The sequence below is a fragment of the Pleurodeles waltl genome, chromosome 6 (genome assembly GCF_031143425.1).
Source record: "Pleurodeles waltl isolate 20211129_DDA chromosome 6, aPleWal1.hap1.20221129, whole genome shotgun sequence".
Lineage (NCBI taxonomy): Eukaryota > Metazoa > Chordata > Amphibia > Caudata > Salamandridae > Pleurodeles > Pleurodeles waltl.
In genome coordinates, this window is record NC_090445.1 from 400,195,210 (window position 1) to 400,222,466 (window position 27,257).

Sequence of the window (27,257 nt, forward strand, 5' to 3'; positions counted from 1 at the left end):
ACTTACACCTATCATTTGTTACATTGTACAGCCAGGTTACTTATTTGTACGTACACTCATACACATCCATTCCTGCTATATGATGTGTGTGATGAAAGATTTGAGTCAAATGTCACATGCGTAAAGATTGGCTGGAAGAAAAATTATTAGACAATATGTTTCTGCTTAGACATCCCTTCAAGAAGACTCATTCTGTCCGGCACAGCATTATACTGTGTATTTTCTATTTACCTCAGAATTAACCCTCAGGAAGGGCAGATGATGGTACAATCCAGACCCCAGTGCATAGTTATCAGCGCACAATCCTTCAAGGCAGTTGTATTGACATTCTATAGGCATTGACATGAGGCAGACATCACTAATCTCCCTCACATTTGATGTATCACATTACACAGAGACAAAGTGGTTGTGTAAGTGCTATTTATTTTAAAGTGCTGTTGTGCTATATTTACATTGTCCATTATTTGTGAGACCATTAGTGTGACACCTTCCATTGCGATCCTACACAAGTGCAAAAGGACATGTCATTGGACATGCTGGGGTGAAGTGTCATACAGTGCAGAGGGACATGAATTACCAATGAGGTAGTGAGAGACAATCACAGGGCATTGTGACAAGGTAAACAGTGGGCTGGAGAAGAATGCTTGAGAGCAGCTGTTGTAAGACTGGCATGTTACAAAGCACTGACCTTGGTTATAAGTGGCCAGGTGGCAGGGACTAGTGCTACCGGGTACTCTTACGGGTGAAGGTGATCTGTTCCACGTCTTCATCTTCTGATGTGTGTGTTGTCTCCTCTGCCCTTGGTAGTGGTGGGTTTGAAGGAGCAACACACACCTCAGTGTTTGAAGACGTGGATTCAGAAAGCCCGGTAGCTGCCAACAGTGGGGCTATTAAGGGCAGTACTGCAGCAAAGAGGAGCTGTTGGTTCTTAAGAATAGCAGCCACATCACAGTGGTAGGCAGCCAGGTCGACCCTGAGGGGGTCAATTTTGCATTTGTGCACACGTTGAAAGGTTTATTGTTGGAGGTGTTGTGTCAACTCTCCTACTGCTGTGCTGATTTCCTTCACACTTTTTTCAAGTTCTTGCAAGATTGATGTTCGCCCTTGCATGGCTGCTGCCTGTTCTGCAGTTGACATCATGCACGAACGCACCCCCTCTAGGCTGACTGGCATATTTTCCATCCCCACCGCACCTCCTTGGCCATTCTCCCGCTGTACTCCAACCACAGTTCTCTCAAAGCTGGTGCCAGTGTCGTCAGAGTCCTCAGCTGGGTTGGAGCTGGCAGGTCGTAAAATTGGAGTGGTGGGTGGGACCTCTGTGATGGCTACTGTATCCGTGCTCCTCCTTGCGACTGAAGGTGGGGTCTGGAGGGTTCCAAGGACATCTTGGAGGGTCTGCTGGCTGATGTTTGTCAGCTCGTCATCCATGTCATCAGGGAAGTCCAGGACAGGCATATCCCCAGGAGAGCCATCGTTCTCTGCATTGAGATATTGTACAATTAGTGTGTCTGTGTTGTGCCATTTGTAATGTGACGTGCCTGCTTTCCTATTAGTTGCACATTGTGATATTAGTTCCTGTTCATTGTTCCTGTCTTTAATATTAGCATTCTCCCAGGCCTATGCCCCACCTGCATGTCACATGTATTGTGGGCAGTTTGGGGGGCTTGTCAGCGTCACATCCTCTAGGTGTAGGTTCTGCCCAAATTGTATATTGCCACATTCTTGTCCTACTCAACCCTTCGTCTACTTCCATTCTCATGATGAGGCCTTGCACTGGCTGTGGGTGTTCTGATGGCACTTGCACCACACTTAACAATCTGGAACTGCCCCAGTCTCTGATATTTCACATCCAGTTATATTTTGCTGAGCCCTAGCATATACTATGTATAGCACTGGCATGGCACACTACATATGTCAGCATTGGTAGTGTGTAATGTTGATGTTGGGGAATGTGTGCTACATAGGATTGCACTGATGGTCCTAGCAGTGTTCCATTTCCTCTTCTGACTGTGCAGGTTTATTTCACTAGCCGGTGACATATGTCCTCCCCCTCAATGCTGTTGTCTGAGCAGTATAACAGTTGGGATGTTGCATGGTGTCATTGCAGCTGTTGTGAACCAGGCGCAGGGTGGACCCTGACATATGCAGCATGGGTATGACGTTAGTGCTGTGTATCTTATAATGTTTATGACAATGGCTGATGTTCGTAACAACTATGGACATTCACATTTGACAGGATTAGCACATTTGTACTGTTTACAGGGGATTGATAAAGTTGTCATCCTGAACCCTCTAATTTGGGTGTGTTTGATCCATGGGCACGTAACTGCCATTAGCTACTTGACCTGCAGATGCAGCAGAGGTGGTAGTAGCAACTGTTGTCAATATTACATTCCACTTGCGGATATGGCCTGAGACTGTCAATTGAGCCCTAGTTCATGCAAGGGAGAATACCAGTTGTCATATGACAGTAGGCCAGTTTTACGTTGTACCCTACCCTCCTGGACTGGCTTTACCTTTCTAGCATCCTTGGCATGGCAGCATACCCCCATGCAAAGGTTGTTGGTTTAGTACTGTGCTGCCGTGCCCCTTTACCCTTTCCACTACCTGAATACCATGACTTACATGCATTGTGTAGTAGGTATGTCTACCCCCCCGCTTACAGTTAACATTTGTGCATTTTAGTTCCCCATGCCACTTACCCTGCATCTGTGTTGTCTCCTGGTAGTCTGTGCTGTCCTGTCCTTGAATCCCTGTGATGATCTCCTCAGGGATGACGGCTGCCACCATCTCCTCCATGTGGTCCAGTGCCTCCTGCGGTGCAGGACTCCCACCTCCAGTCTGCAGTGCTGCCTTCCTTTTCCTGCCCATCTTTTCCTTGGTCCTGCGCTTGCAGTCATGCCAGAATTTCTTACACTCAATGACTATTCTCTGTACTTCTGACACACTGTTTATCTTGTCAACAATTTGTTGCCATATTGCCTCTCTCCTACTAATTGGCAATTTAGAGTGCTGGTGTTCTGTCACCTCTTTCACCAGTATTTCCTGCTCCTCTGCACTGAACCAACACTTTCTTTTCTTCTTCTCCCTCTACTGAGTCTTGTGTGGGTCCTCCTGGCTGGTTCCTGGTCTGTTGGCATCTTCCTGGGGTCTGTCCAAGCTTCTGGGATCCATTTTGGCTCTCCTTTGCACATTTTGCTGTGTTTGCGCTGCTTTTTGACGCAGTTACGTAAAAAAAAGGCACATATCCGGTTTGCGACGTCGTAAACTGGATCGAAGTCATTTTCGCCCCGTTAACGTCATTTTTCTTTACGACGTGACATATTGGTTTGAGGCAAAAAAATAATGACTCACACCAGTGGTTTGCGCCGCAGTGCGTCAAAGTATACATTTGATGCCTGTGAGGCGCAAAGAAATGGCGTTAGCCAGCGTTACATTTTTTGACTCTAAACTGAGTCTGCACAGTTTTGCGACAAAAAGTATAAAAATGGGCCATAGTATTTTAACACAAGTGTGGCCAATGACAAAGCTGCCCACTTTGCTCAGTAAACAGGGCAGTAACTCGCTATAGGCATTCAGGTGGATTTCCATGCAACTTTTGCATTGAATGCATCCTGGCAAATCGAGGCCTCTATATTACGTTTGAAACCTCTGAATTAAAATGTACACCACCAAATTGAAAAATTAACGGTTTCATCTGGAAGAGTATTGCAAGGACTTCTGTTATCAAAAAGGACTAACAGATTTTTAAAGCAATAGAATATAACTCAAAGGTTTCAAAATGTAGGCTTTCCAAGTGCAGTTTACATTATTCATAACAGAGTTCTTAAAACTCAGTGGTGGCCTCCCTTTGGATTTGCCTAAATTGATCCAGGGTGATGGGTGCAAGGTTATGGACAAGAAAAGGATCATCTTGAGAACAGTTCTTTGTTTTAAATGGAAAACAAGGAGTGGTAACGAACTACTCTGTAATGGGCCACCACTAATGTATTTTTCATTTATATCTGGCTAGAAGTAGGTGTCAAATGGAAAGGGGCTACAAATATACTTCAAACCTCTTCCCCCTTCCGATTTCTGCTAATCACGCTGTGGATACCTTCAATCTTTACTAAGGCTGGACAGGCTAGAGTAATGTGTTTGGTATGTATTTGAATGTATTTGTAAAAGGAATAACAGATCTTAAGTGCAATGTTTAAATATGTTTGGACATTGCCAATTTAACAGAATATTTCTGAAAAAATGTATTGTGGCTGTTTTTCTTTATTTTTTTGCATGTGGGCGTAGCATTAAAACGTTTGATGACAACTTATTTATAATGATGATGGGATTCAAAATACTCAGGCTAGAGAACAATATTTTGCATTTATAAAAAACCAGTGTAGATGAATGGTTTATTGGGTATGCTGTCACTAAATAAATTCCATGATAGTTAGCAAGGGTTGTGCAAAACCTCTTACCATGTAAACTACAGTATGTAAATCACACAAGATCTATATTTACTGAGGTGTTGGGAGATGTCTCCTCCTATAAACATTAAATGCAGCATGTGTAATAACGTGATTTTCTCTTGAAACAAACAGCTTTCTATTTAACTGCCTTTTCATACTGCAACAAAATCTTTACTATGTAGAGAAACATCTGTATGGCAGAGGTGGAAAGATTTACATTTTCTCTTTTTTAGTCACTCATACCACACTTTGTGGGTCATTACGGGTTTGGAGGTAATTTGACCTTCATATTGGCAGTGGCGGTCCGACCGCCAACAGGCTGGTGGAGAAGACACCAAATTATGACCATGGCGGTATTCCCAACAGTATACAGCCAATCCACTTCCGGAACGCCACAGCAGTCAGGCCGCCATAGACGACGATAGCAATGTTCCCGCTGGACATATAACGAGGCTGCACACTGCCAAAGTTTCTGCCGCTGTTGCACCACCACAGAAACCCTGGCGGAAATCAACTCTATAAAAGGAGACACTCCTCTTCAGGAAGCCATACTTGACGATGATAGCAACCGTGAGTACATATACTTAACTGTCATTGGTGCACTGGAGGTTTGAGATTGGGAAGAGGAAGGTGGGGGGAGCAAAAGACAAAGGGTGACTGGCTGCCATTAGTTTGGAGGCTAGAGCCTGAAAGAATCTCTGTAGGCCAGCCAGTGCACCGTGAATGCCCTCCAGGAATGCATTACTCTGCTGGACTTGAATTACCAGTCCCTGGATGGCATTCCCAATGGTCTACTGACCCACAAAGATGGACGTCAGGGGGTCAATAGCCTCCTCACTCAGGGCAGCAGGGGTGACGGGGCAAGGGTAGAGGTGCCTGCAGCGAAGGAGACTCCCATCCTCCTGGGTGAGCGGGCATGGACAACTGGGTGGGGAGCTACATGGAGGGCCGTGGTAGTGAGGGGGTGACAGACAAAGATGGTGCTGGACTTGTCCCAGGTGGGTCCACTACCATCAGGGAGTGTCCACTGGAGGAGAATTCTGAGGATTATGATGATGATCCTGCCTCTCCTGTGACACTCCCCTCGCCGTTGGTGGTATTAGCACTACAGGTACCATGGCCAGCAGCATCCCCACTCGCCTGTGCCCCGTCTCCTTTGCATGCCGATGCTGATGCACACAAATAGAGGGAGAGGAAGGGTCATCACTTTCTTCACAGACACATATTACAACATGCACAACTGTAGGTGTACATTTCCTGGCTAGGCATTTACACATAGAAAAACACATTACCTACATAATGTCACAACATTTTACTTCTATACACCCCCTTAAAATCATGCCTTTAAACAACATCATAATCCAAGTAAGGTTGCACAACTGGAGCATTCCATCAAATCATCTGTAAAGCTATATCAGCATGCTCAACATGCCCATGCCCTGGCTAAATGTGAAAAACCATCCTAATCCTGGCCATTACTCACCATTCTCCTAACATAATTAGGCAAAGCAGTTGACTGGTCACACAGTATCATGCTTTATCTGATTAAAAACCAGACCAGTCCATGTTCATAAGTCATGTCCCATGCAAGTAGAGACATCTATATGGACAGATGGCACAGCCCCTGCCATTCCAATCACATGCCTAGCTGAATCCTCTGAACATAAATGCCAAAATAGACACAATCTCAGATGAAGACACAACATGTGGCTTTCCGATACAGGTGCCATCTGACATAAATAATCCATATATGGAGAACAGCAATGTCACTACATGTATCAAATCTATGATGAATATCTACAGTCACTATAAACAGATACACCACATCACATCATACATGCATTCACAGCTACAGTGGCCTAGATGGCACTCATGAGACATCCACTGACTATCAGAGAGAGCAGTGTCAGAACAAATGAACAAAGGCCCACCAACTAAATCATAATAGTGCACATGACCTTCAACCTGACATGCAGATACAGTGCCACGACGTGACAATATGAGTTTAACAACATCACTCACACCATTCCTGACATGTGATAACCTGTACCTAGGTCCAGACAACACACATATCACACTGACAAAGCAATGTACTCATGATGTACACATGGTCCTACACAACTGCCATAGCACTTACAACATATCCCACAACAGCAATACCTGTATGACAAGGAGTAGTTCAGCCAAACCAAAAGATATCAAAGTAGGAAGTGAGGCAAAGCCATTTCCAGTCCACCCTCTTCACAGCAGCTAGGCTAAGGTTAGCAAGGATTGTCCCACTGAACAAACATCTGCCCACAAGTAACCATTGTGACATGATGCACAGGGGTAATACCATATGTTTCACTAGCATTGGTAGGCCATTGGCACTCATATGAGGGACATTACACATTGTCATAGGGTAGGACAGCCTCAACACTTACCTCCTCTGAAACAAGGGCATAGGTATGATAGTGAACCCCCTACAGTTCTAGTGCATGGAAATGCATGGTAAGGACAAATCTTAACAATCAGACAGCCATAGTTGGATGTTCCTCCGGTACAACCTTCACATACCCCATAACATGGAGGGACAATGGGGACACCTCCACAAACCCATCCGTGCAGTCCTGTACTGGCCATATCAGTTGACTGATTGAGATGCCAGTCTCACATGGAGTCAATACAAGTACCAGGACATAAGGTAACTAGGACCTGTATCATATATGTCAAGCACTTGGTGGCTAATACATGTCATTCACACAGATGGGAGTGGTCTGACAACTTTGAGCTACATATTCACATATTCAGATTCATGGACCTGGAAATACTACATGGTTAGGATGAAACAGCAGCTTTCATACATGGCTATGGCAGGGTGAAGTCACACATGTGTCAATATCAATTGTGCATCTCCACATGCAGACATAGGTATACCTTAACACAGATGATCAACACTTACAAATGGCCAACCACTATGCCAGATCACCATCTATGTATCAGGCAATGTGAGTACTATGTATTCCCACTAGTCTTAATACATGTAGCACCTACTACATTGTCACAGCTGCTAAAGTGTTACAGCAAACACAATACAACCTGAGCCAACTACAAGGTTACAGTCAGTACTTACCCCTTGCAGCTGCTGTGCTGCCCTCAAATGCCCATCCACCTCAGGGTAGGCCACCGCCAAAATGCAGACAATTAGGGGGGTCAGGTTTCGATGGGCCACCTACTTTGTTGGGAGGACATCCCCAGCTGGGCCTCAGCGATCTTACGAGCGCACCGTCTCAGGTCCTTCCACTGCTTTCTACAATGGGTGCTCTGCCGTCTATGGACCCCCAGGGTCTGCACTCGCTTGACAATGGCACGCCAAATCCCCTTCTTCTGATGGATGTTGACCTGCATGGATGACACAGACAAAAGAAGAAAGTCATGTACACATGCACCATACCAATGGGAGTGGTCAGTATACATCTGTCACAGTAAGTAGGCACAAGTACTCATCTTCTCTGCTCACACTGCTTTAAAATGTGTTCACAAGTTCACATGCCCAAGGCAATGTCACACTCAACACCTATCACACATTGCTAGGGCATTGGACTAACCTGCTCCTCTGGTGCGCCATATATCTGTCCATACAGGGGTGGAACCTCCTCCTCTAGAGCCTCTCTAGCTGTTCCATGGTGAAGGCAGGGGCCCTATCACCTGCAGGACATGGCATGATGGCTCCCAGAGGCAGTACACAGCAGCTCACATCATAGAGGTCTTTCTGGCAACAGTGTCAGGAGTCAAGTGAGCAATATTGCAGAAAGTGGAGGTCTCGGCCACCAGGTACACAGGACTGTCACCAACAGCGGTCACGGCCATTGGCCCAAGTCAGCCAAATGTAACAATGTTAACCAAAGGAAAGTTGCATGGCGGTTGCGGCCGTCTTCTGCCGTGACAACTTCTGCCAGCAGACTTAGGTCACTTCCAACAGTCCACTACAATATGTCAGGCGCATGCCATTTTTAGTATGTCATCGATGGATGTGCTTACTTATCTGCTCCAACCACTTACCTCCCCAAAATACAGTGTATCCGTATGTAGCGCCATCATGGTTGTGCTACATATTATGGCAATATTGGCAATATGATATGTAGAGGAAGTATCTATGGTGAAAACTGATTAAAGCTACTCTGAGGTACATAGGCCAAGTATAGATATTGGTAGATTCCAAAACATATGTATGAATAGTGCAGGACAGCTAAGTCTTACACACATATACCTACACTAGTGTTAAATGGACATTCCGATTTATATTTTAGCCAATGTGCAGCATTGAGGGTTATTTAGGTGCATATCTATAGCCAGTACTGTATATGTCAGAATCCTCTACAGACTTTAAGCTGTCAGGTGATATATAATGTGTAAATGATGTGTGCATACTGCATTACTCACTGTATAATGTCTTCTCTCAACATAGTCATGCTGCGGAGTCATTAGGAGAGTGAGACAACCACCAGTGTACCGCCCACTAGTAGACCTGGGAACAATGGAGGAAAGACATGTCATCCAGACATATCATCTGAATCGTCATACCATCATGGATCTTTGTATTCAGATGGAGCCTGGTTTGATGCCTGCCATTCGCAATCCCTACACCATACCTCCCATACTTCCTGGTCACAGGGCAATTTCAGAATACTGTCCTCTCAACAGCAGGGACGTCTCAGCCCATGTTCAGTCTGGTGTTGAAGGATGTACTGAGTGCATTGTTGAAACACCTGGACAGCTACATCAGGTTTCCCCAACAAGCGGATTTGGCCTATGTGAAGGCAGACCTTAATAAGGTAGGACACATTCCTCATGTGGTAGGAGCCATTGATGGCACCCATGTTGCCCTGGTCCCTCCCACTGCACATGAACAGGTGTTTAGGAACAGGAAGAACTGCCATTCAATCAATGTGCAGGTGGTGTGTCTGGCAGACCTGCACATCTCACAAGTAACAGCCAAGTTTTCTGGATCTGTGCATGATTCCAACATCATGCGGAACAGCATTGTCCCATATCTGATGGCACGACTACAAACAAAGAGAGCCTGGCTGGTTAGTAAGTTTGCATTGTGCTGTGTGTTTGTGTGCAATGTCTCCTGTCATCACAGTACAGCCAGTCGGAGGTACTATTTATGAGTTGTTCTAACATTTTGTAAACAGGTGACTCAGGATATCCGAACCTTCCTTGGCTGTTGACACCAATGACATACCCAGCCTCACCAGGGGAACTCCGATACAATGAGGCCCATGGGAGGACAAGGCATGTGATAGAGTGAACATTTGGGCTCCTGAAGGCAAGATTCCGATGCTTTGGCCAATCTGGAGGTACCCTTCTCTATTCGCCCCATAAGGTATGCCACATAATTGTCGCTTGCTGCGTGCTCCACAATCTAGCCCTAAGACATCAAATACCATTGATTGCAGATGAGGGGGAGGCAGCTGGACCAGTGTCTGGAAATGCTGTGATGGCAAGTGATGAGGAGTCAGAGGAAGAGGGAGCAGCTCATTCTAGGGCAGACCTCATCAATCCGTGCTTTCACTGACATGCAGGTATGTGAAGTGGACCCTTTGATGTGTTGAATGTGCACAATTTGAAGTAGATGGCTGCCATTGCACCTTCTGACTTGATTCATCAGTGGGGTGCCATGAGCTCCAATGCCTATGTGTGAGTTGTGGATGCAGACAGTTAGACTGTAAAGTGTACTGTACAATATGAAATTTTTTGTCATAGCTGATCGTAACAAGCACCTCTATAATGGACTATTCAGCATTGAGGTATGTTTTTTGCATTCTTCTAACCTCTTCTCCTTCCACTCACTGAAAATGGCATTTTGTGTATGCCTCTGCAACCTAGGCTTGAGGTATTCTTTGTCAGTAGCAAATGGTGATTGCTGACAGACATAAGACGTGTATCTAACAGTTAGCTTCTAAAATGGACATAGTTATGTTAGGATAGTACCTTGTTTGTTCTTTCTTCATACAAGTGGGATTTTGACTGCTTACTCCTTTCCTAGTACCAGTGAGGATGTTGTGCTGTGAAATGGTGAATTACATGTCAGTTGAAGTTTGTGGCCCATGTGTGATGGTCGGATCCTGGCCCCTGGCTTCACAATGGGTGGGGTACTTTGTGATGCCTATGGGACCTAGCTGTGTTTATCTGATGTTGCTGTCCAAGGTGCAGGTAACTCTTAACTGACAAAGGTGAATGACAATCCTAAAGGTATGGGGCCTATGTAGGTGTATGATTGAAGTTCTGGGTTCTTCAGTGATGTTCCTCGTGTGTGCCATGGTGAACATTATCATGTTGGTATGGGTATGTGAACAGCCTGTAAGTGGTGATATGTAGGTCCATTCTGGGTACCCTTGCTCTGTAGGTAGTTGACCATGAACATGACTTATATAACCTGTATATGTGCATTGTATGGCACCATGCCTTCCACCCTGATAGTGCTCTATTGCAGATTGGTATACTGACTATCCTCTTGTGTTGCCGTGGATGTCCACCTCTCTGACATCTGTCCTGTGACAGTTTTTTGTCATGTGTCTCCTGCTGAGGGAGCCTCCCTCTGATGATGAATACACAGGCTGTTCGATGCAGGGAGGCATGACCAGGCCACAGTCACCAAACATGACAATTGTTGATGTATTATAAAAGACACACATACAGTACCTGTGTTCAATTGTGATTTATTGTGCAACTCAGAGTACTAAAATATCAAACTGAAGGTGCATAAATCAAGAAAAGGTGAAGAGTGAGGTAATGGTAGATGGTTTAATCAGAGTAGCGGCTACACCAGTTGGATACACAGGTCCAGTGTCCATGTACCATGGTAAAATTGAGAACAGTCTACGGGGTGTCTAAGTGGCACACAAGGGTGACAAATCAGGAGAAGTTCACTTCCTGCAGTGGGTTTGGTCGTGGCATCTGCTCCAGTCAGATGTCTGGGTGGGCGTCCATGTTTACAGGGGGTTCTTCTGCTACAGAGAAAGAGGTGTCTGAGGCTTGTGGTTTCCCTGTTAGGCCCTTCATTCAACTAGCTGCTGCAGGTGTGAATGGGGCAGATGTTACATGGCTAGTGGAAGGGACCTGATGGTGTGTTCAGAAACCAAAGAGAGAGGTATTGATGTCCCTCAGCACCCCTGCAATGGTAGCCATGGTGGCATTGTGTGCCTGCCATTGCTGCATGACTTCCTGGTGGTGTTCCCTGTGCAGGCTTTGATTTTCCCCCAACATGGTCATAATTTGGCCCACCCTGTCCAGGGAACTTTGGTATGCTCCCAAGACTTGAGATGGTTTCCTGATCAGTGGAATCCCTTTGTGGCCCCACCCTCTGGCCCATAGCATCCCTCCCATGCACCCTACTATCAGGTGGCTGTGCCCACTCCCAGTGGTAGCAGGTCCTTCATTGTCAGCAATGTTAAGGTTCGACTGAGGTCCCATTACTGTGAGGCACATGATAGTTCGAACAGTCCTTGGGACACAGGTTTGGAGGTGAATGGTTGCCTGTGATGTGGATGCACAAGAGATGGGGTTGATATTGGCAGGGTGAGGCAGGGAGTTGTTGACTGACCAGGTGTCCCAGATGGGCCAGGTTGTTTGTCATTATCCTGACATCCAGGTGTGTTGTTTTCACTGGGGCCTTCATCCTGAGGGGGACTGGCAGTCTGAGGTACCCTTTCCATGCTGGCAATGGCAGGGTTACCTGTGGAGGGAGTGAGACACAGAGTTAAGGTTAGAGTGTGTGTTTTGTTGCCTCCTTGTGAGCTGCTGATAGTGGCTTTACATGATTCGGTGCAATGACATTGACAGATGCTGCACAGCATACCTATGTTGTACATACAACTCTGTGACTTGATTTCCAACCTCCATGTTGGGTGCTGGCATACCAGTGTGGTACAGATTGCACTGCAGATGGGTTCTAGTTTTGTCTGATAATTGACATGACATGACGTGTAATTCATTGTCTAATGAGTATTCAGCCAAGCTAGATGATACACAATGAAGCTGCACAATAAATAATTGTGTCCTAGTGGGAACATAGAATGTGAATATGCAAGGATTATAGTCCTGTATCTAGATGTTGTGCATGTGTTTCAGCCATCTTACTGTCCAACCCAGGTCAGTCTATTTGTGCCTCAGGATATTTGATCTGTGGTAATTAGGAATGGTCACTCAGCTGTAGCTGTGTTTTGCTTTGTTTGCTATTGTGTGTGTGCGATTGCATTGCTGTCATTGCCATGTACTGGTCCTCACTAGAACACTATAGATGGTGTAGCTAGTATTTTAGTTGTACATAGATCATATTTGATGTGCACAATCCAGGTTTTCACAGTGATGGGTTATTGCATTCTGGGCATCATAATGCTATGATTAGTGTAGGAAAGTACCATCTTCCTGGCATGTTACCCCCATTTTTACTTGTGTGTCAGTTTGTTTTTGCCGTCTCACTGGGATCCTGCTAGCCAGGACCCCAGTGCTCATAGTTTGTGGCCTATATGTGTTCCCTGTGTGGTGCCTAACTGTATCACTGAGGCTCTGCTAACCAGAACCTCAGTGTTTATGCTCTCTCGGCTTTTAAAATTGTCACTGCAGGCTAGTGACCATTTTCATCAATTCTGATTGCACACTGGGACACCCTTATAATTCTCTTGTATATGGTACCTAGGTACCCAGGGTATTGGGGTTCCAGGAGATCCCTATGGGCTTTAGCATTTCTTTTGCCACCCATAGGGAGCTCAGACAATTCTTACACAGGACTGCCACTGCAGCCTGAGTGAAATAACATCCACGTTATTTCACTGCCATTTTACACTGCACTTAAGTAACTTATAAGTCACCTATATATCCAACCCTCACCTAGTGAAGGTGTAGAATAGTTGCAAAGTTACTAAGTGAGAGGGCGATCCTGGCACTAGCCAAGGTGCTCCCACATTGTTCAGGGCAATTTCCCCAGACTTTGTGAATGTGGGGACACCATTACACGCGTGCACTATATATAGGTGAATACCTATATGTAGCTTCACAATGGTAACTCCGAACATGGCCATGTAACATGTCTAAGATCATGGAATTGTCCCCCCATGCCAAATCTAGTATTGGGGTGCCAATCCCATGCATCCCAGGTGCTCCAGCATGGACCCCGGGTACAGCCAAACTAGCTCTCTGGGGTTTTCTCTGCAGCTACCGCTGCTGCCAACCCACAGACAGGCTTCTGCCCTCCTGGGGTCTGGGCAGCCCAGTGCCAGGAAGGCAGAGCAAAGGATTTCCTCTGAGAGAGGGAGTTACACCCTCTCCCTTTGGAAATAGGTGTTAAGGGCATGAAAGGAGTAGCCTCTTCTGGCCAATGGGAATGCTTTGAAGGGCACAGATGGTGCCCTCCTTGCATAAACCAGTCTACACCAGTTCAGGGACCCCCCAGCCCCTGCTCTGGCGCGAAACTGGACAAAGGAAAGGGGAGTGACCAATTCCCTGTCCATCACCACCCCAGGGGTGGTGCCCAGAGCTCCTCCAGTGTGTCCCATACCTCTGCCATCTTGAATGCAGAGGTGTGAGGGCACAATGGAGGCCTCTGAGTGACCAGTGCCAGCAGGTGACCTCAGAGACCCTTCCTGATAGGTGCTTACCTAGTTAGGTGGCCAATCCTCTCCTGAGGGCTATTTAGGGTCTCTCCTGTGGGTTTCTCTTCAGATAACGAATTCAAGAGCTCACCAGAGTGCCTCTGTATCTCCCTATTCGACTTCTGCCAAGGATAGACTGCTGACTGCTCCAGGACGCCTGCAAAACCACAACAAAGTAACAAGAAGACTTCCAGCAACATTGTAGCGCCTAATCCTGCCGGGTTTCTCGACTGTTTCCTGGTGGTGCATGCTCTGAGGGCTGTCTGCCTTCACCCTGCACTGGAAGCCAAGAAGAAATCTCCTGTGGGTCGACGGAATCTTCCCCCTGCTTCCATAGGCACTAAGTTTTTGCATCACCGGTCCTCTGGGTCCCCTTTCATCTCGACAAGCGTGGTCCCTGGAACACAGGAGCTAGATCCAAGTGACCCCGACAGTCCAGTGGTCCTTCTGTCCAAATTTGGTGGAAGTAAGTCCTTGCCTCCCCACACCAGACAGTAATCCTGTGTACTGCGTGAACTGCAGCTGCTAGGGCTTCTCTGCACTTTTGCAAGAAATCCTTCGTGCACAGCATAGCCCAGGTCCCCAGCACTCCGTCCTGCATTGCTCAACTCGCTGAGTTGACCACCAGCTTCGTGGGACCCTCCTTTGTAGTATTGAGACGACTGCTGTGCTCAGTTCAAGTGGTTATGTGGGTGCTGCCTGCTTCTGCGTGGCTCTTTGTGTTGCTGAGCACACCCTCTGTTTCCTCGTCCAAGTGGCGACCTCCTTGTCCTTCCTGGGCCCGGGCAGCACCCTTTTTCTTCAACAGCAGCTAGCAAGGCTTGTTTGCAGTCTTCCTGCATGGAAACAACTCTGCATCCTCCAGAACGCCATGGGACATCTTCTGTGCAAAGGAGAAGTTCCTGGCATCTTCCGTTGTTGCAGAATCTTTAGCTTCTTCCACCCGGAGGCAGCCATTTTGCACCTTCATCCGCGGTTTAGTGGGCTCCTGCCCCCACTGGACACTTGCATGACTCTTGGACTGGCCCCTTTCCTTTACAGGTCCTCAGGTCCAGGAAACTGTCTTCAGTGCTTTCCAGTCAGTGGTTGCCTTTGCAGAATCTCCTATCACGACTTTAGTGTGTTTCTGGGGAAGTAGCGTCACTTTACTCCTACTTTTCAGGGTCTTGGGGTGGGGTATCTTGGACACCCTTAGTGTTTTCTTATACTCCCAGTGACCCTCTACACACTACACTAAGCTAGGGGCCTCTAAGTGGTTCGCATTCCACTTTGTTAGTATATGGTTTGTGTTGCCCCTAGGCCTATTGCATCCTATTGTATTCTACAGTGTTTGCACTACTTTTCTAACTGTTTACTTACCGGATTTTGGTTTGTGTGTATATTTTGTGTATTTTACTTACCGCCTAAGGGAGTATATCCTCTGAGATATTTTTGGCACATTGTCACTAAAATAAAGTACCTTTATTTTTAGTACTCTGAGTATTGTGATTCTTATGATATAGTGCTATGTGATATAAGTGGTATAGTTCACCCTAAGCTGCTCTGCTATAGCTACCTCTATCAGCCTAAGCTGCTAGAACACTACTAATCTACTAATAAGGGATCAGTGGACCTGGCACAAGGTGTTAGTACCATCTGGTACCCACTATAAGCCAGACCTGCCTACAATTAGCAAGTAGTTAATGTGCCACTGCCATGGGCTGTGTGGGCAGTTGGGCTGAATGGGGTAGTGGCATGTAGGAGAAGGGCATTAGGTGATTAGGTGGGAGGTGTAGTGGTATATTTACTTAATTAGGGAGTATCTGGGTGGTGAGGTAATATGCAGGACAAGACACATGTGTGACATAACTGTAGTGGGCACTTACCAGACTCCAGTCCCCCAGGTATTCCAGTCAGGCCCTCAGGATGCAGTATGTCCATGACCTTCTCCTCCCATGATGTGAACTGTGGGGGAAGAGGTGTGGGCCCATTGGCATTCTTCTGCATGGCTATCTGGTGGCGTGATGCCATGGAACACAACTTCCCCCGTAGATCGTTCCACCTCTTCCTGATGTCGTCCCTTGTGCATGGATGGCTACCTACTGAGTTGGACCTGTTGACTATCCTTTGCCACAACTCCATTTTCCTGGCAATCAAAGTTTGTTGGACCTCTGCTCTAAACAGTTGCAGCTTTACCCTGACAATTTCATTCACCTTGACCCTCAACTCGTCGTCTGTGATACATTGGTGTTTTTTTGGGGACATGATAGTGGTTGTGTTGATGGTGTGTGGGGGTGTTGTGAGTGTAAGGGTGCAAGTACTGGGTAATTGGGGAGGTGTGGGTGGTGCGTTGTGAGGGTGAGATGGTTGTGGTGGATATTGTGTGCTAGTGGTGTGTGTATTGTGTTAGTTGTGCTGATGTGGGGTGTTTGCTCCTATAGTGTAAAGGTGCTATCTCTATTATATTGCCTACTCTCTGGGTATCAGAATAGTGTTTTTGTTGCAAAGAAATATGGGTTGTATCGGGTGTGTTATATAATGCACTATGCAGGTGTGTCAGGCTTGTGGATGTTTGTCAGATATGCGGTATTCAAACTATCCAATGTGGTGTGGTGTACTTACTGATGTGGGTTCTGACCACAGCAGTTCGCACTGCCAATGGTTGCCCGCCAAGGAAGGACTGCTGTGATGATTTGTGGCGCATAATCTGGTGGATGGATTTTTGCCAGGCTGGCGGTGCTGATGGTGGAATCGCCTCTTTCCCGCCCTCCAGTGTCCTGGCTGTGTTGGCCCTTAGGTCTGACAATGGCTCCCACATGCAAAGGAAGTGTAAATTTCTCAGAGTTTGGTTTGACTATATGTCAATCTTTGTACCCCAAAATTACTTCACTAGTAAAGATCACCAAACCCTACTGATGAGAGTGAGAAGAGTCCTCCTTCTATTGCAACTAGATCATGTTAATAAAATTACTAGCGCCTTAGCATTGTCACACTGAGACTACTGTAATAAAAGCTACATCAAAACTCCAAAGAAGAGAATTCATAGGTTAGAGAGTCAAGTATACAGTATTTGAAAGGTGCGTATTTAGGGTGTTCTTTTGAAAATTTCAAGACAAATTGCGATGTAAGAATGTTTTGTGACCAAATTTGGTTGCAAACATTAATATTTTACCACCTCCATTTGCAAATGGTAAGGGGTCCTGAAAGGTAGCTCCTTCTTGGTCATCATCTTCTTGTGAATTATTCACAGATATTCCACAAACGAAAACCATTGTCATTAGTACTCAGAGCAGGTAATGACGGAAAAAAGGAAGAAAAACTCACAATAGGGTATAGCTGTGAGGAGCAGAGTGGCAACACCTGGTTTGCATTACCAGTATGTAAAATACCACCTAGTTGGAAGGCCTATAAAAGGACATGTACTTAATGCTAACATAATAGGAAAGATGTGGGAAAAAATATTATTAATTTGAAGGAGGGGTCCTAGCAACTTTGAATGGAAACAATCCTACAGCACAGTTTATCAAGAAAACTCTTCTCAATCCTTGATAGCTATGGGATAGCAGCAGGCTCAAATGTGTGATAGATTGAAACAGTACCAATCAGCATTAAATTCAAGAACACAATACAATTGCCAAACCAGTTTAGACACATCAATATGAATGCACTAATCAAAATGACAAAATTGGTTAAAAATGGGAGGAAGGAACTGTATATAGGATTGTTCTAGTTTTCAGACAAAAAGTTCCAAAAAACACTAAACCCCAATTAGGGTCACTGTTAATGGTATTTTAAATTCTTGGTCTAAGACCTAGGACCAAATTCAGACTGACCACACTGGATCTGGGATGGGGTAAGCCTTGCTAGTTACACCGGGCAAGAAATGTAACTACAACTTAAACTTTTTGGGGGGAAAGTCAGAGTCCTCCAAATTGGGCAAAGCAGGATGCTGGAACCAACAAGCAGGACACTGGAGCCAACAAGAGCCCCTCAAAGTCAGATACAATGGTCTAACCATGAAGCTTCCCTTTTAGCGCCAAATACTCCAAACAAGACAATCATAGCTGTCAAGAATGCTTAGCTGCTGAGAAGATTTAGATGTGGGCCATGGTCACATGTGCTATATTCAGACTTCCTTTTTTTGGTTTTCAGATTAATTTAGGAGGATAAGGCATCTACCTATAAACAATAGAGGTTTCACAAGGTCAGCCATTTCTTTGCAGTGGCCCATGGTAAATTCAAACTTCCACTTAAAAATGACAGAGTGAGCTAAGCAAGTGGTTCTTTGCTCTCAAGACATTCCTTTCTCAGGCATCTTTTGTGCCTTGCCCCAGTCCTACAGAGAACAAAAAAAGAAAATAGATACAGTTCCACTTTTGAAGACAGTGGGCAAGTAATTCTTGGTCTTTTTCACAACTCTTAAATTTCCGTGAAAGACTAATAGTATCCATGTCTCGCTTTAGTCAGGGCTTACAAACGGTCCAGTGCAATCCAGATTTATGCCAGATAATTTATAGCAAACATACACTCTGAGATAATTTTTATAGCCTAAACATCATTTACAAACATTTTGCTCCATTGAGTTCTGATTTTCTGTCAACAATTCTAATGTGGTGATTCTTTTGTAAATTAATTTTTTGTCAGCCAATATTTTGACATAATAATCTGGTACCATAATGTACAATACACCTGGGCAATTGTTTTTTCCACACATCTTTATCTTCCTCATCCTTTCCCCTTTCTATGTTTTGCCCTCTCTTTCTTTTTGTAATTGTATGATGAGGAAAATTATTGCTGCCCCTTGAAAATGAATTCTTGTGGGCTCCACCAACAACCACTATATTGTATTCATCTCTGTACAGGGCTTTGCTGATTAACAGATTCTACCATAGCATACTCTCCTTGAAAAGATCATGTTGAATCTCATGCTATAGCTCTTTGTGATATCATCTTTTCTGTGTACTCCTAAATGCCCTACTGTTTTCTGACAGAGCACCTTTTCAAACCTAATCAGTATGTTAAATACTCACAGGATAAAGAAGAGAAACCAACAAAACAGGTTTATTACTGCTACTCCTTTAACTTAAATTATGATTGTTAAATTAACTTTTCAGCATAGATATGAAAATGGTTAAATTTTCCACTGAACTAATTTTTTGGTACTGTAAAAAAAAGAACACAAAAGCACATTTTTTGTATTTTCCTAACCAACTATGTTTCATTCGCAATCATGTCTCTCCCTTGAAATATAACATTTTTTACCTGTTTACGGTAGAGACATATTTATTTATTTAGTATATCAAAACATTAACATTAGGCACCTATCCCTGAGGGCAACAGGGCAGATAATCTCCTTGCCTAGATACATAGAGGGAGGAACAAAGATCCAAGTGCATGATGATCCAAAAGATCATAAGGAAACAAAAAAGTGACAGGTGGAATTCTTGAATAATTCTCAGCCACAGGTAATTAGTTACTCAGTGCCCCATCCAATCCCATCATTTTAGTTTTTTTGCCTACCATGCCTATTTAGACAGGAAGCAGTCATATGCAATTCAGCTTTGGTGCTTCTTCTAAAGAAAAAAATCAGCCTGAATTGCTAGGCAGTGTATGCTATGAGCAGAAAAAAATGGAATCCTGGTCTAGTTTCAGACTACTTGGACCTCATCAGTAGGATTCAGCTTGAGTCCTGTAGAACAGTAAGCATGGGAATTTCAACATGTTTTAATGTGCCACCTTAACTTTACAACTTTATTCTTTCAATGAATTATGCCATTTGTTTTAAACATATGTTAATGTGTTATAACCAAATTGAACCATAACTTAATTTTAGCTTTCGCAGTGAAATGAATTTCAAGGGTTATTCAATCACATATCAGATCTAATACTCAGACCCAAGACCTGCCTCCAACTCAGCACAGGAAGCCAACCCCGCAGAGGCCCTTTACCTCTTTTTAGTTTTTATATGTTTACTAACCTTGTGTCTACATTTGAGACCACTAATAGACATGTTAGTCCATGTGGAAGGTTAGCAAATGTTCAGTACCCCTTGTCACAGGTTCACTGACCTATGGCCAGCATTTGTGGACCTTGGGATCCGCAATCCCAGTCTCAGGGCCTGCAAGCCACAGCCAGCCTATTAGATTGCACTCGTTCACAGACAACGGTCTGTGTTTGCCAATGTGAAATGGACGAAGGAAAAAAGTGCCCTCAGCTATTCCTTTATTTCTGAAGTTTAGATCCATGGATGGCCAGGGAACATGGGTTCATGGACTTTAACCCCCTTCAATCCCATCTCAAAACATTTTGTTTGAATGCTAATTTCTCAAAAGCCGCTGTACAGATTTACATCACACCAAACTGAGTAAGATTCTACTCTCATGCCAACTTTGATATAATTCCATTCAGCCATTTTGTCTATGGCAGGAAGCAAAAAAACACATGAGGTTGAAAATTGGAAGTGTCACTTTGTTACCCACCTCACCCTTTTTTTAATGATAATTTCTCAAAAACCACTGTACAGATTTACATCACACAAAGCATAGGAAATTCCTTGAGTAAAATTTTACTTTAATGACAAATTTGTTATAATTTCATTCAGCTATGTTCTTTTACTCAACAAGGTCATATTTTAAACACACTCTACCCACTCATGCAATGTTCCTAAATCTCTATGCTAATTGTAAATTTAATCCCAGGTGGGGGTTTGGATTATTGGATAAACAATTCAAAGTTCTGAGACTTTTACATAATGTATTATGGACTAGAGGTACTATTCAATCACAATATGTGTTGTTTCATTATATATATCTGAAAGAAGGACTTCTGTGCTGCAACACGGACTTCTACTTTGCTGGACTCCTGCTGTGCTGTGCTGACCTGCTACTTTCTGCCTCTTGCCTGGGAATGAGAAATATGGTACCTGCAGCTTTCCACCCCAGAACCCAGAGTGACTCCAAGGGCCAGCTGGCTGGTCTCTAGTTTTCTGAAGTCTCAGGGACATAAAAGACATCCAAGGTATCTGCGTTCTGCCAGCTGTGAGTCTGCCCTGCCAAGTGATGTTACCCAAATCCTAGACCCTTTGAAGTGAGGCCCACAGTGTTTCTGCAGTCAACCCATGCATTCTAATGGGAACCGGCCAGCTTCACTATTGCGGATATTGGACCCTGTACATCTTTGCCTTTGTGTGGATCAGAATAGGTGCAACCTTGTTGCTGCATGGAGCAGTCGTGGAACACCGCATTTGGAACAAGCGCACCCCCCCACAGAATCAACATCTTCTGCTACAGGAGCAGAACCTATGCATCACCTTTGGGACCAGCCCATCACTCTCGGAACCAATGCATCACCAACTTTGCATGGAGAAATCTGATAGATTTCCTTCTGCTGCGGGATTTGAATTGACCCATCACCTCAGCTGCACCTTGCATCTCCCTCAATGTTGACAACCAGGATCAAGGTACTTTTATTCAGTGACCTAAGTGGGTTCCTGCTTCCGGCTGTGCTCCATCCTGGCTGACCTGTACTCTTGACTTTGGCCCAGTCCGGCATGACCAGATATCCCCAATTGGTGTTTCTTGTTTCTAAGCGCCTTTTTCTACAATTTATTGTTTAAAAAATAACTCAAGTTCTACCTATCAGATTTTTATTGTTTTGGTTGTGTTTTATTCATTAAATTAAATTCTAGTTTTCTAAGCAGATGTAGAATTTGTTTGTGTGGTCCTTTCACTGTTTTACTGTTTGAAGTATTGCACAAATACTTTACACATTGCCTCTTAAGTTAAGTTTGACTCTTCTGTGCTGAGCTTCCATAGGGTGAACACAGACTAACCTAGGGTATGTTTGTGACTTAACCTGACTAGGATTGTGGTTCCTGCTTGGACAGGGTGCATACCTCTGGCAACAAGAAACTCATTTTTTTATAATCACCATTTATTTTCTTTTTTAAACAAATTACAAATTGTGGTTTTGATCTTTGTAGCCTACCCCAATCAAAAAGTTGCAGACTTTTTTACAGTCAAAAAAGGATTCATTCAGCAGGTTTGCCTGCAGTCTTAAAACTCACAGGAGTCATGTTAGAGAGGTATGCCTGATGCCATGTTTCCTTGACCAGCCTAGCGAATGGCACAACATATACTGCAGTCCACAGGTGCCATTTAGGTTTTCAAATCTATTTCTGTATTTTCTGCAGCAAATACTATGGTCTTACTGGGAAGTGAAGTATGCCATTTAGGAGTTAGCCAATTTTACATTGCTTAGGGGTCAGAGCACATGCAGTGCCCTTTGTTCAAAAACTGCACCATCAGTGCAAACAAATGAGAATGACCTTGCAAAAATGCTGTGTCTCAGACTATACATATGAAATTATACATACTCAGAAACACACATGCACATTCACAACTGCCCTTTGTAGATGGCTCTATCAGTTTTATCTGTCACATATTGTGTGCTCCACTTGCAGTCCCTTCTAGAGATGCCACTAGATTAACCGATGGGCTAAAAATTGCCAAATATATGCATGACACGCACAGTCACCATTGGACTTAAAAAATGTACCAATGTCTCACGAGTGTCACAAAAACCAAACAAAAATAAAAATAACAATTAAGAGCTGCATTGTATTTTCACAACAGTATCCATGTGCTTCAGTTTAACATAGTGCTGTCACATATATCTTTTTCAGAAAATAGAAGTAGCTTTTTTAAGCATGCATTATTACCTTTGATGGTTGTTTTAATTTCATATTCGCTCGCCAGTGCACTGCCCCATAAACCTAAAGTCAACCAGAAAAGCAGATTTATTTATATTAGTAGGACTGTTGTCCCAGACTTAAACCTAGAAGAATCATACATTTTACCTGATGAAAATGACATCAGGTATAGCCCAGTACAGTGTATTTAGCAAAATCAGCACCATAAAATAAACAAGCAGTCAAGGTATAGGTGAAAACAAACAAAATTGCCCAGTTGAGGGTTCCATTGATAAAAAATGTGGGGGCTAAGTATGGTAACTTAAAATGAATACATGTATTCTACTTAGGATGTCCACCCCTTCATGGCCATTATGGACACTGCTATCAGACTTTAGTATATTACTGTAGGCTAAGGACCGGAGGCTATCTACTTTATGATCTGAACTAAATCTACTAGTTTATGAATCAGGCATTGAGAAAGCTAATATGTTTGACTTTTGTACAGTGCATACATATATTTGTGCCCTGGCACACAATGTTTATACAGATGGCACAAACATGTAAATAGTTATAAAGACCTACATACATAAAGGCATCAGTGCACATCTGCAGCCGCTCACTTGAACTGAGGAGCGGAAAACCAAGAACCCAGGAACATTGACCTAGAGACAACCACACACAAGTCCACCTTCATGTGGTCACCAATATATACTGAATAAGAAATACGTTATGTTAGGTGGATTTCTTGTATACTTCTTAATTCTGCAGCAAGTCTATTCTAAATCACTGTAAGCAACACAGAAGAATGGAAAGAAAAGAACAAGCAGACATAATTGAAGGAGCATTGTGACTAGAATGTGAAAAGGCAACAGTAGCAGCTGTAGCTAACTTCAGACCTTTTATTGATGAGGAATAAGTATTTAAATGAATTAAGCTTCAGAAAAGAGGAAAAGAGAGCAATAAATGATAGGTGTAAATGAATGGACTGGCACAGAGATGACAGGGCAAGGCAGGGCAGATCAGGGATCCTGTCTACAAACCAATTCACAGAGGGTCAAAGACAGACATTAAATATATAGATATCCAGTCCATGGAACACTGATACCATCGGAAAGTCCTCAGCAGGGACACATATATGGACAGGGGGATGAACAAGCAGAAAGAAGGGAACAGATATATTGTTACAGGACTCATATAATTTTACCTTCAGACTTATTTGCTGACAAAATATGAGGTAGATAAAACATGGTTCTCAATCCCTAATCAATTCCTGGCTTCTGCATACATTAACACAAATTTAGCGAGTTATTTACATCTCCACGCACATTCAGCGAATGCCCTCATAGAGCAACTGCCCTCATTCAGTGACTGCCCTAATTCAATTGATTAGCTGTCATTGACAATAAATAACTTATTACATGTCTATGTATATATTGCATCTTTGGAGGACAAGGAAGACCAACAAGAAAACAACACCTATCCAGGGCAAAAAAATCTGGATACAAAAAAGATACAAGTCACAAAGAAGTTAAATATTCCAAAAAGTCACTCAAACAGATGGACTCAAAATAACAAAAATATATTTCCACTGAAAGGTTTTGCCTTTCACCTTCCTCAGGTAGCAAAAGATTATTCGCTCAGTGATCGATTAGCTGGCATTGCTCAATTTTCAGAAAACATTATGAGTAAAGATTTGATTTGGAATGTGGAATCAGTGCAAGAATTAGATCTACTGAGATACACGGTTATGAAAAGATAGTCAGTGATGATCAGTTCCCCTGTATGCAATAATTGTAAACTGTACAATTAGATATATTTTCCTTAGACCTGCATTCCTGCCTTTCTGTTTCGTAGAGAAAATATGCATATCTGATAAAAAATTGTCTGAAAGGTTATAATGATTGACTAGAGGTTAGTGAGGTTTATCTATTACTTATTGAGAATTTGTGATTCCCAAAGCATGTATAGAGGTCATTTATAGTTTGGCATATATGTTGTTTTACAGCTTTGACATTGGCACTGAAACACATGAATGATGAACATTGATCAGCATGTAAAATACCTTCTTATGCAATGGGTTCTTCCTGTAACTTAACTTGTCAATGATGATGTTTTTAAAAGATATTCATATGTTATGCTATGTTACATCATATAGATTAGTATAGCACAACATATTACTCCCAGTGTATCCAGGGTATCACACTCGTGCCCATTTGCACAGCTTCCTCATTCCTTTCCAGGCCCTGCGGCAAAACCCCTATGAGCAGCCAACCCACATCTCAGCACGGACTTTGTCCATGCGCTGTGGGAATTGGCCATAGATCCTAGACCCTAAAGCCACCCAACCCAACACCATGCATGGCATTCAACCATGTGCGATGGGGGTAGGCAGCCTACCCACTATATCTACCCAACCCTGCACCACATAAAGTCTTGGGCCTTTGCCCTGGTCATGCACAAGAACATGATGATATTGTGTATAGAGGTCGATGGGGGGACTTTTAGTAAGCTGTCCATCATCCATGAAAAAGGCAGGAAGACCTTGCATACACTAATGTATATTGGCTGGGACCAAACGGGCAGATCATCTAGGCCATTTTGCATGCCCGTCATATCACTACATAAGATATTGTGCTCGAAAGAGCAGGGATGCAAGCATCTCCATCGAGTATCACAGATAACATTTCAAGGTGGAACTGCAGAGGAATTATACTTGCTTTGCCTTGGCCATGCACAAGACGTTAGGATTCTTTGTACTTTACAGAAGGAAGTGCTTATTTGCTTGATGAAGATGTGATCATGTGCCTGTGCATTAAGAACATGTCTCCAAAACTGGTGGGAAAGGTTCTTTGGGGGCCTTTTAGTAAGCTGTCCATCATCCTGGGAAAAGGATGGAAAGGCATTGCCTAGCACTAATATATTTGAGGTGGGGCTTCTAGGCTATTTTACATGCTCACAGTATCACTACATAATATATTGTGCTTGAAAGAGCAAGGATTAAAACACCTCCAACAAGGCTTACCCTAGGGCTATATATGGCCAGGGAGGGAGGTCATGTGGCCCCCTCCAAGTTTTAATCATATATTTGTGAAAGTGAGTTGGAGGGGAGTATATATACATATATATATATCTATATATATAAATAACGTACTGTAGTTAGCTAGTAGGTAATTATAGTTAGGACCTATTTTTCATATAAAAACCATCCTGGCGATTCGTGTTGCTCATGGAAAGTTTCAGGGTGACCCTTCACTCAGTGGCCGAGAAAAAAGGGGAGTTATAAAAGTTGTTTCTCATGTTAATTCCCACTGTGTAATGCTATTTCCTAACTATTACGTCCCTGTAACCTTTGTTTATTTCAATGAATTCCTATGGTGTTTAAAATTCTATTTCCTAACTATAACGTCCCTATAACCTTTGTTTTTTGGCAGCAAATTTCTTTTTTTTTTTAACATATATTGCACAGCAGGGCCTGGCCTGTGACCAGGCACTGGGGACAAACCCCCTATAAGCAATCAACCTTGCAATGTGCACAGCCGTCACCTGTGTGCAGCAAGAGTTGCCCGCAAGACCTGGCCTGCAGCCAGTCCCTGCAGCCAACCACCTAACCCTACTCTACTCAAAGCCTTTTGGCCATGTGCAGTGGGAGTTGGCCGCAACCTATCTCTCCAGGTGTGGCAATAGGTGTTAGAGGGTGTATCTGGGGGTGAGAGCTGTTTGGGTGTGGGAGTGCGTGAATCAGTGTATTCAGGGGTGCGTCAGTGTCCATGCAGAGCTGTGAGTTGGTACATGAGGGTGTCAGTGGGTCTGTGAGTGGGTGTGTGAGTGTCTGAGTTCCCTGGGCTGTGGGGCAGGCCGTCAGTCCATCCCCACATAACAAAACCATTTTGCCCTGGGTAGGTGGTGGTCCCTGGGGTGCGGGGGCCAAGCGCCCACCCGCACATATCATACTATATCGCCCCGGGGAGGTGGTGGTCCCCGGGGTTGTGGGGGAAGCCATTGGGCATCTCCCACATAATAAAGAGCATTTTGCCCCATGGAAGTGGAGGTCTTCCACTGGCTGACATTGTACCTTATTTTGGGGTATCACTGGTTTCTTATGCCGATGACATTCAATAGATAATATCAATTTCCCCTGATCCTTGGTCCAACCATCTTACTCTGGCGCCTTGCCTTCAAACAATGTCCAGCTGGATGACTAACAGTAAGCTTAAGCTTAACGCAGATAAAACTGAGATTATCATACTGGGTAATAACGCCTGCAAAGATCTCCTAATTACCCTCACAGTATGGCTAGAAGGTCTCCCTAGTGCAAAGGCAGTGATAAAAAGTATTGGAACATGGCTTGACTCCAGTCTCACTATGGTGTTCTCAGACGTCTGAGATTTTTTTTTAATCTTCTCCCTTTTTTAGAGAAAAGATTACTTGTTCACACTCTTATTATTCCCACCTTGATTATAGCATTGTCCTTTATCTTGGCTCCCTGCAATATGTGACGACTAT

The 27,257-nt window shown here is 43.9% G+C and overlaps 1 protein-coding gene across 2 annotated transcripts in view; it reads right to left on the minus strand.

Annotated features, from left to right (window-relative positions):
• The window catches only part of LOC138299776 (cytosolic phospholipase A2 gamma-like), a 408,365-nt gene that overhangs the window by 236,041 nt on the left and 145,067 nt on the right, over positions 1–27,257 (minus strand). For both annotated transcript variants that reach the window (XM_069238325.1, XM_069238326.1), the window contains one exon: positions 22,782–22,835. In XM_069238325.1, the coding sequence (XP_069094426.1) occupies positions 22,782–22,835 (54 nt within the window). The remainder of the gene's footprint in view (positions 1–22,781; positions 22,836–27,257) is intronic.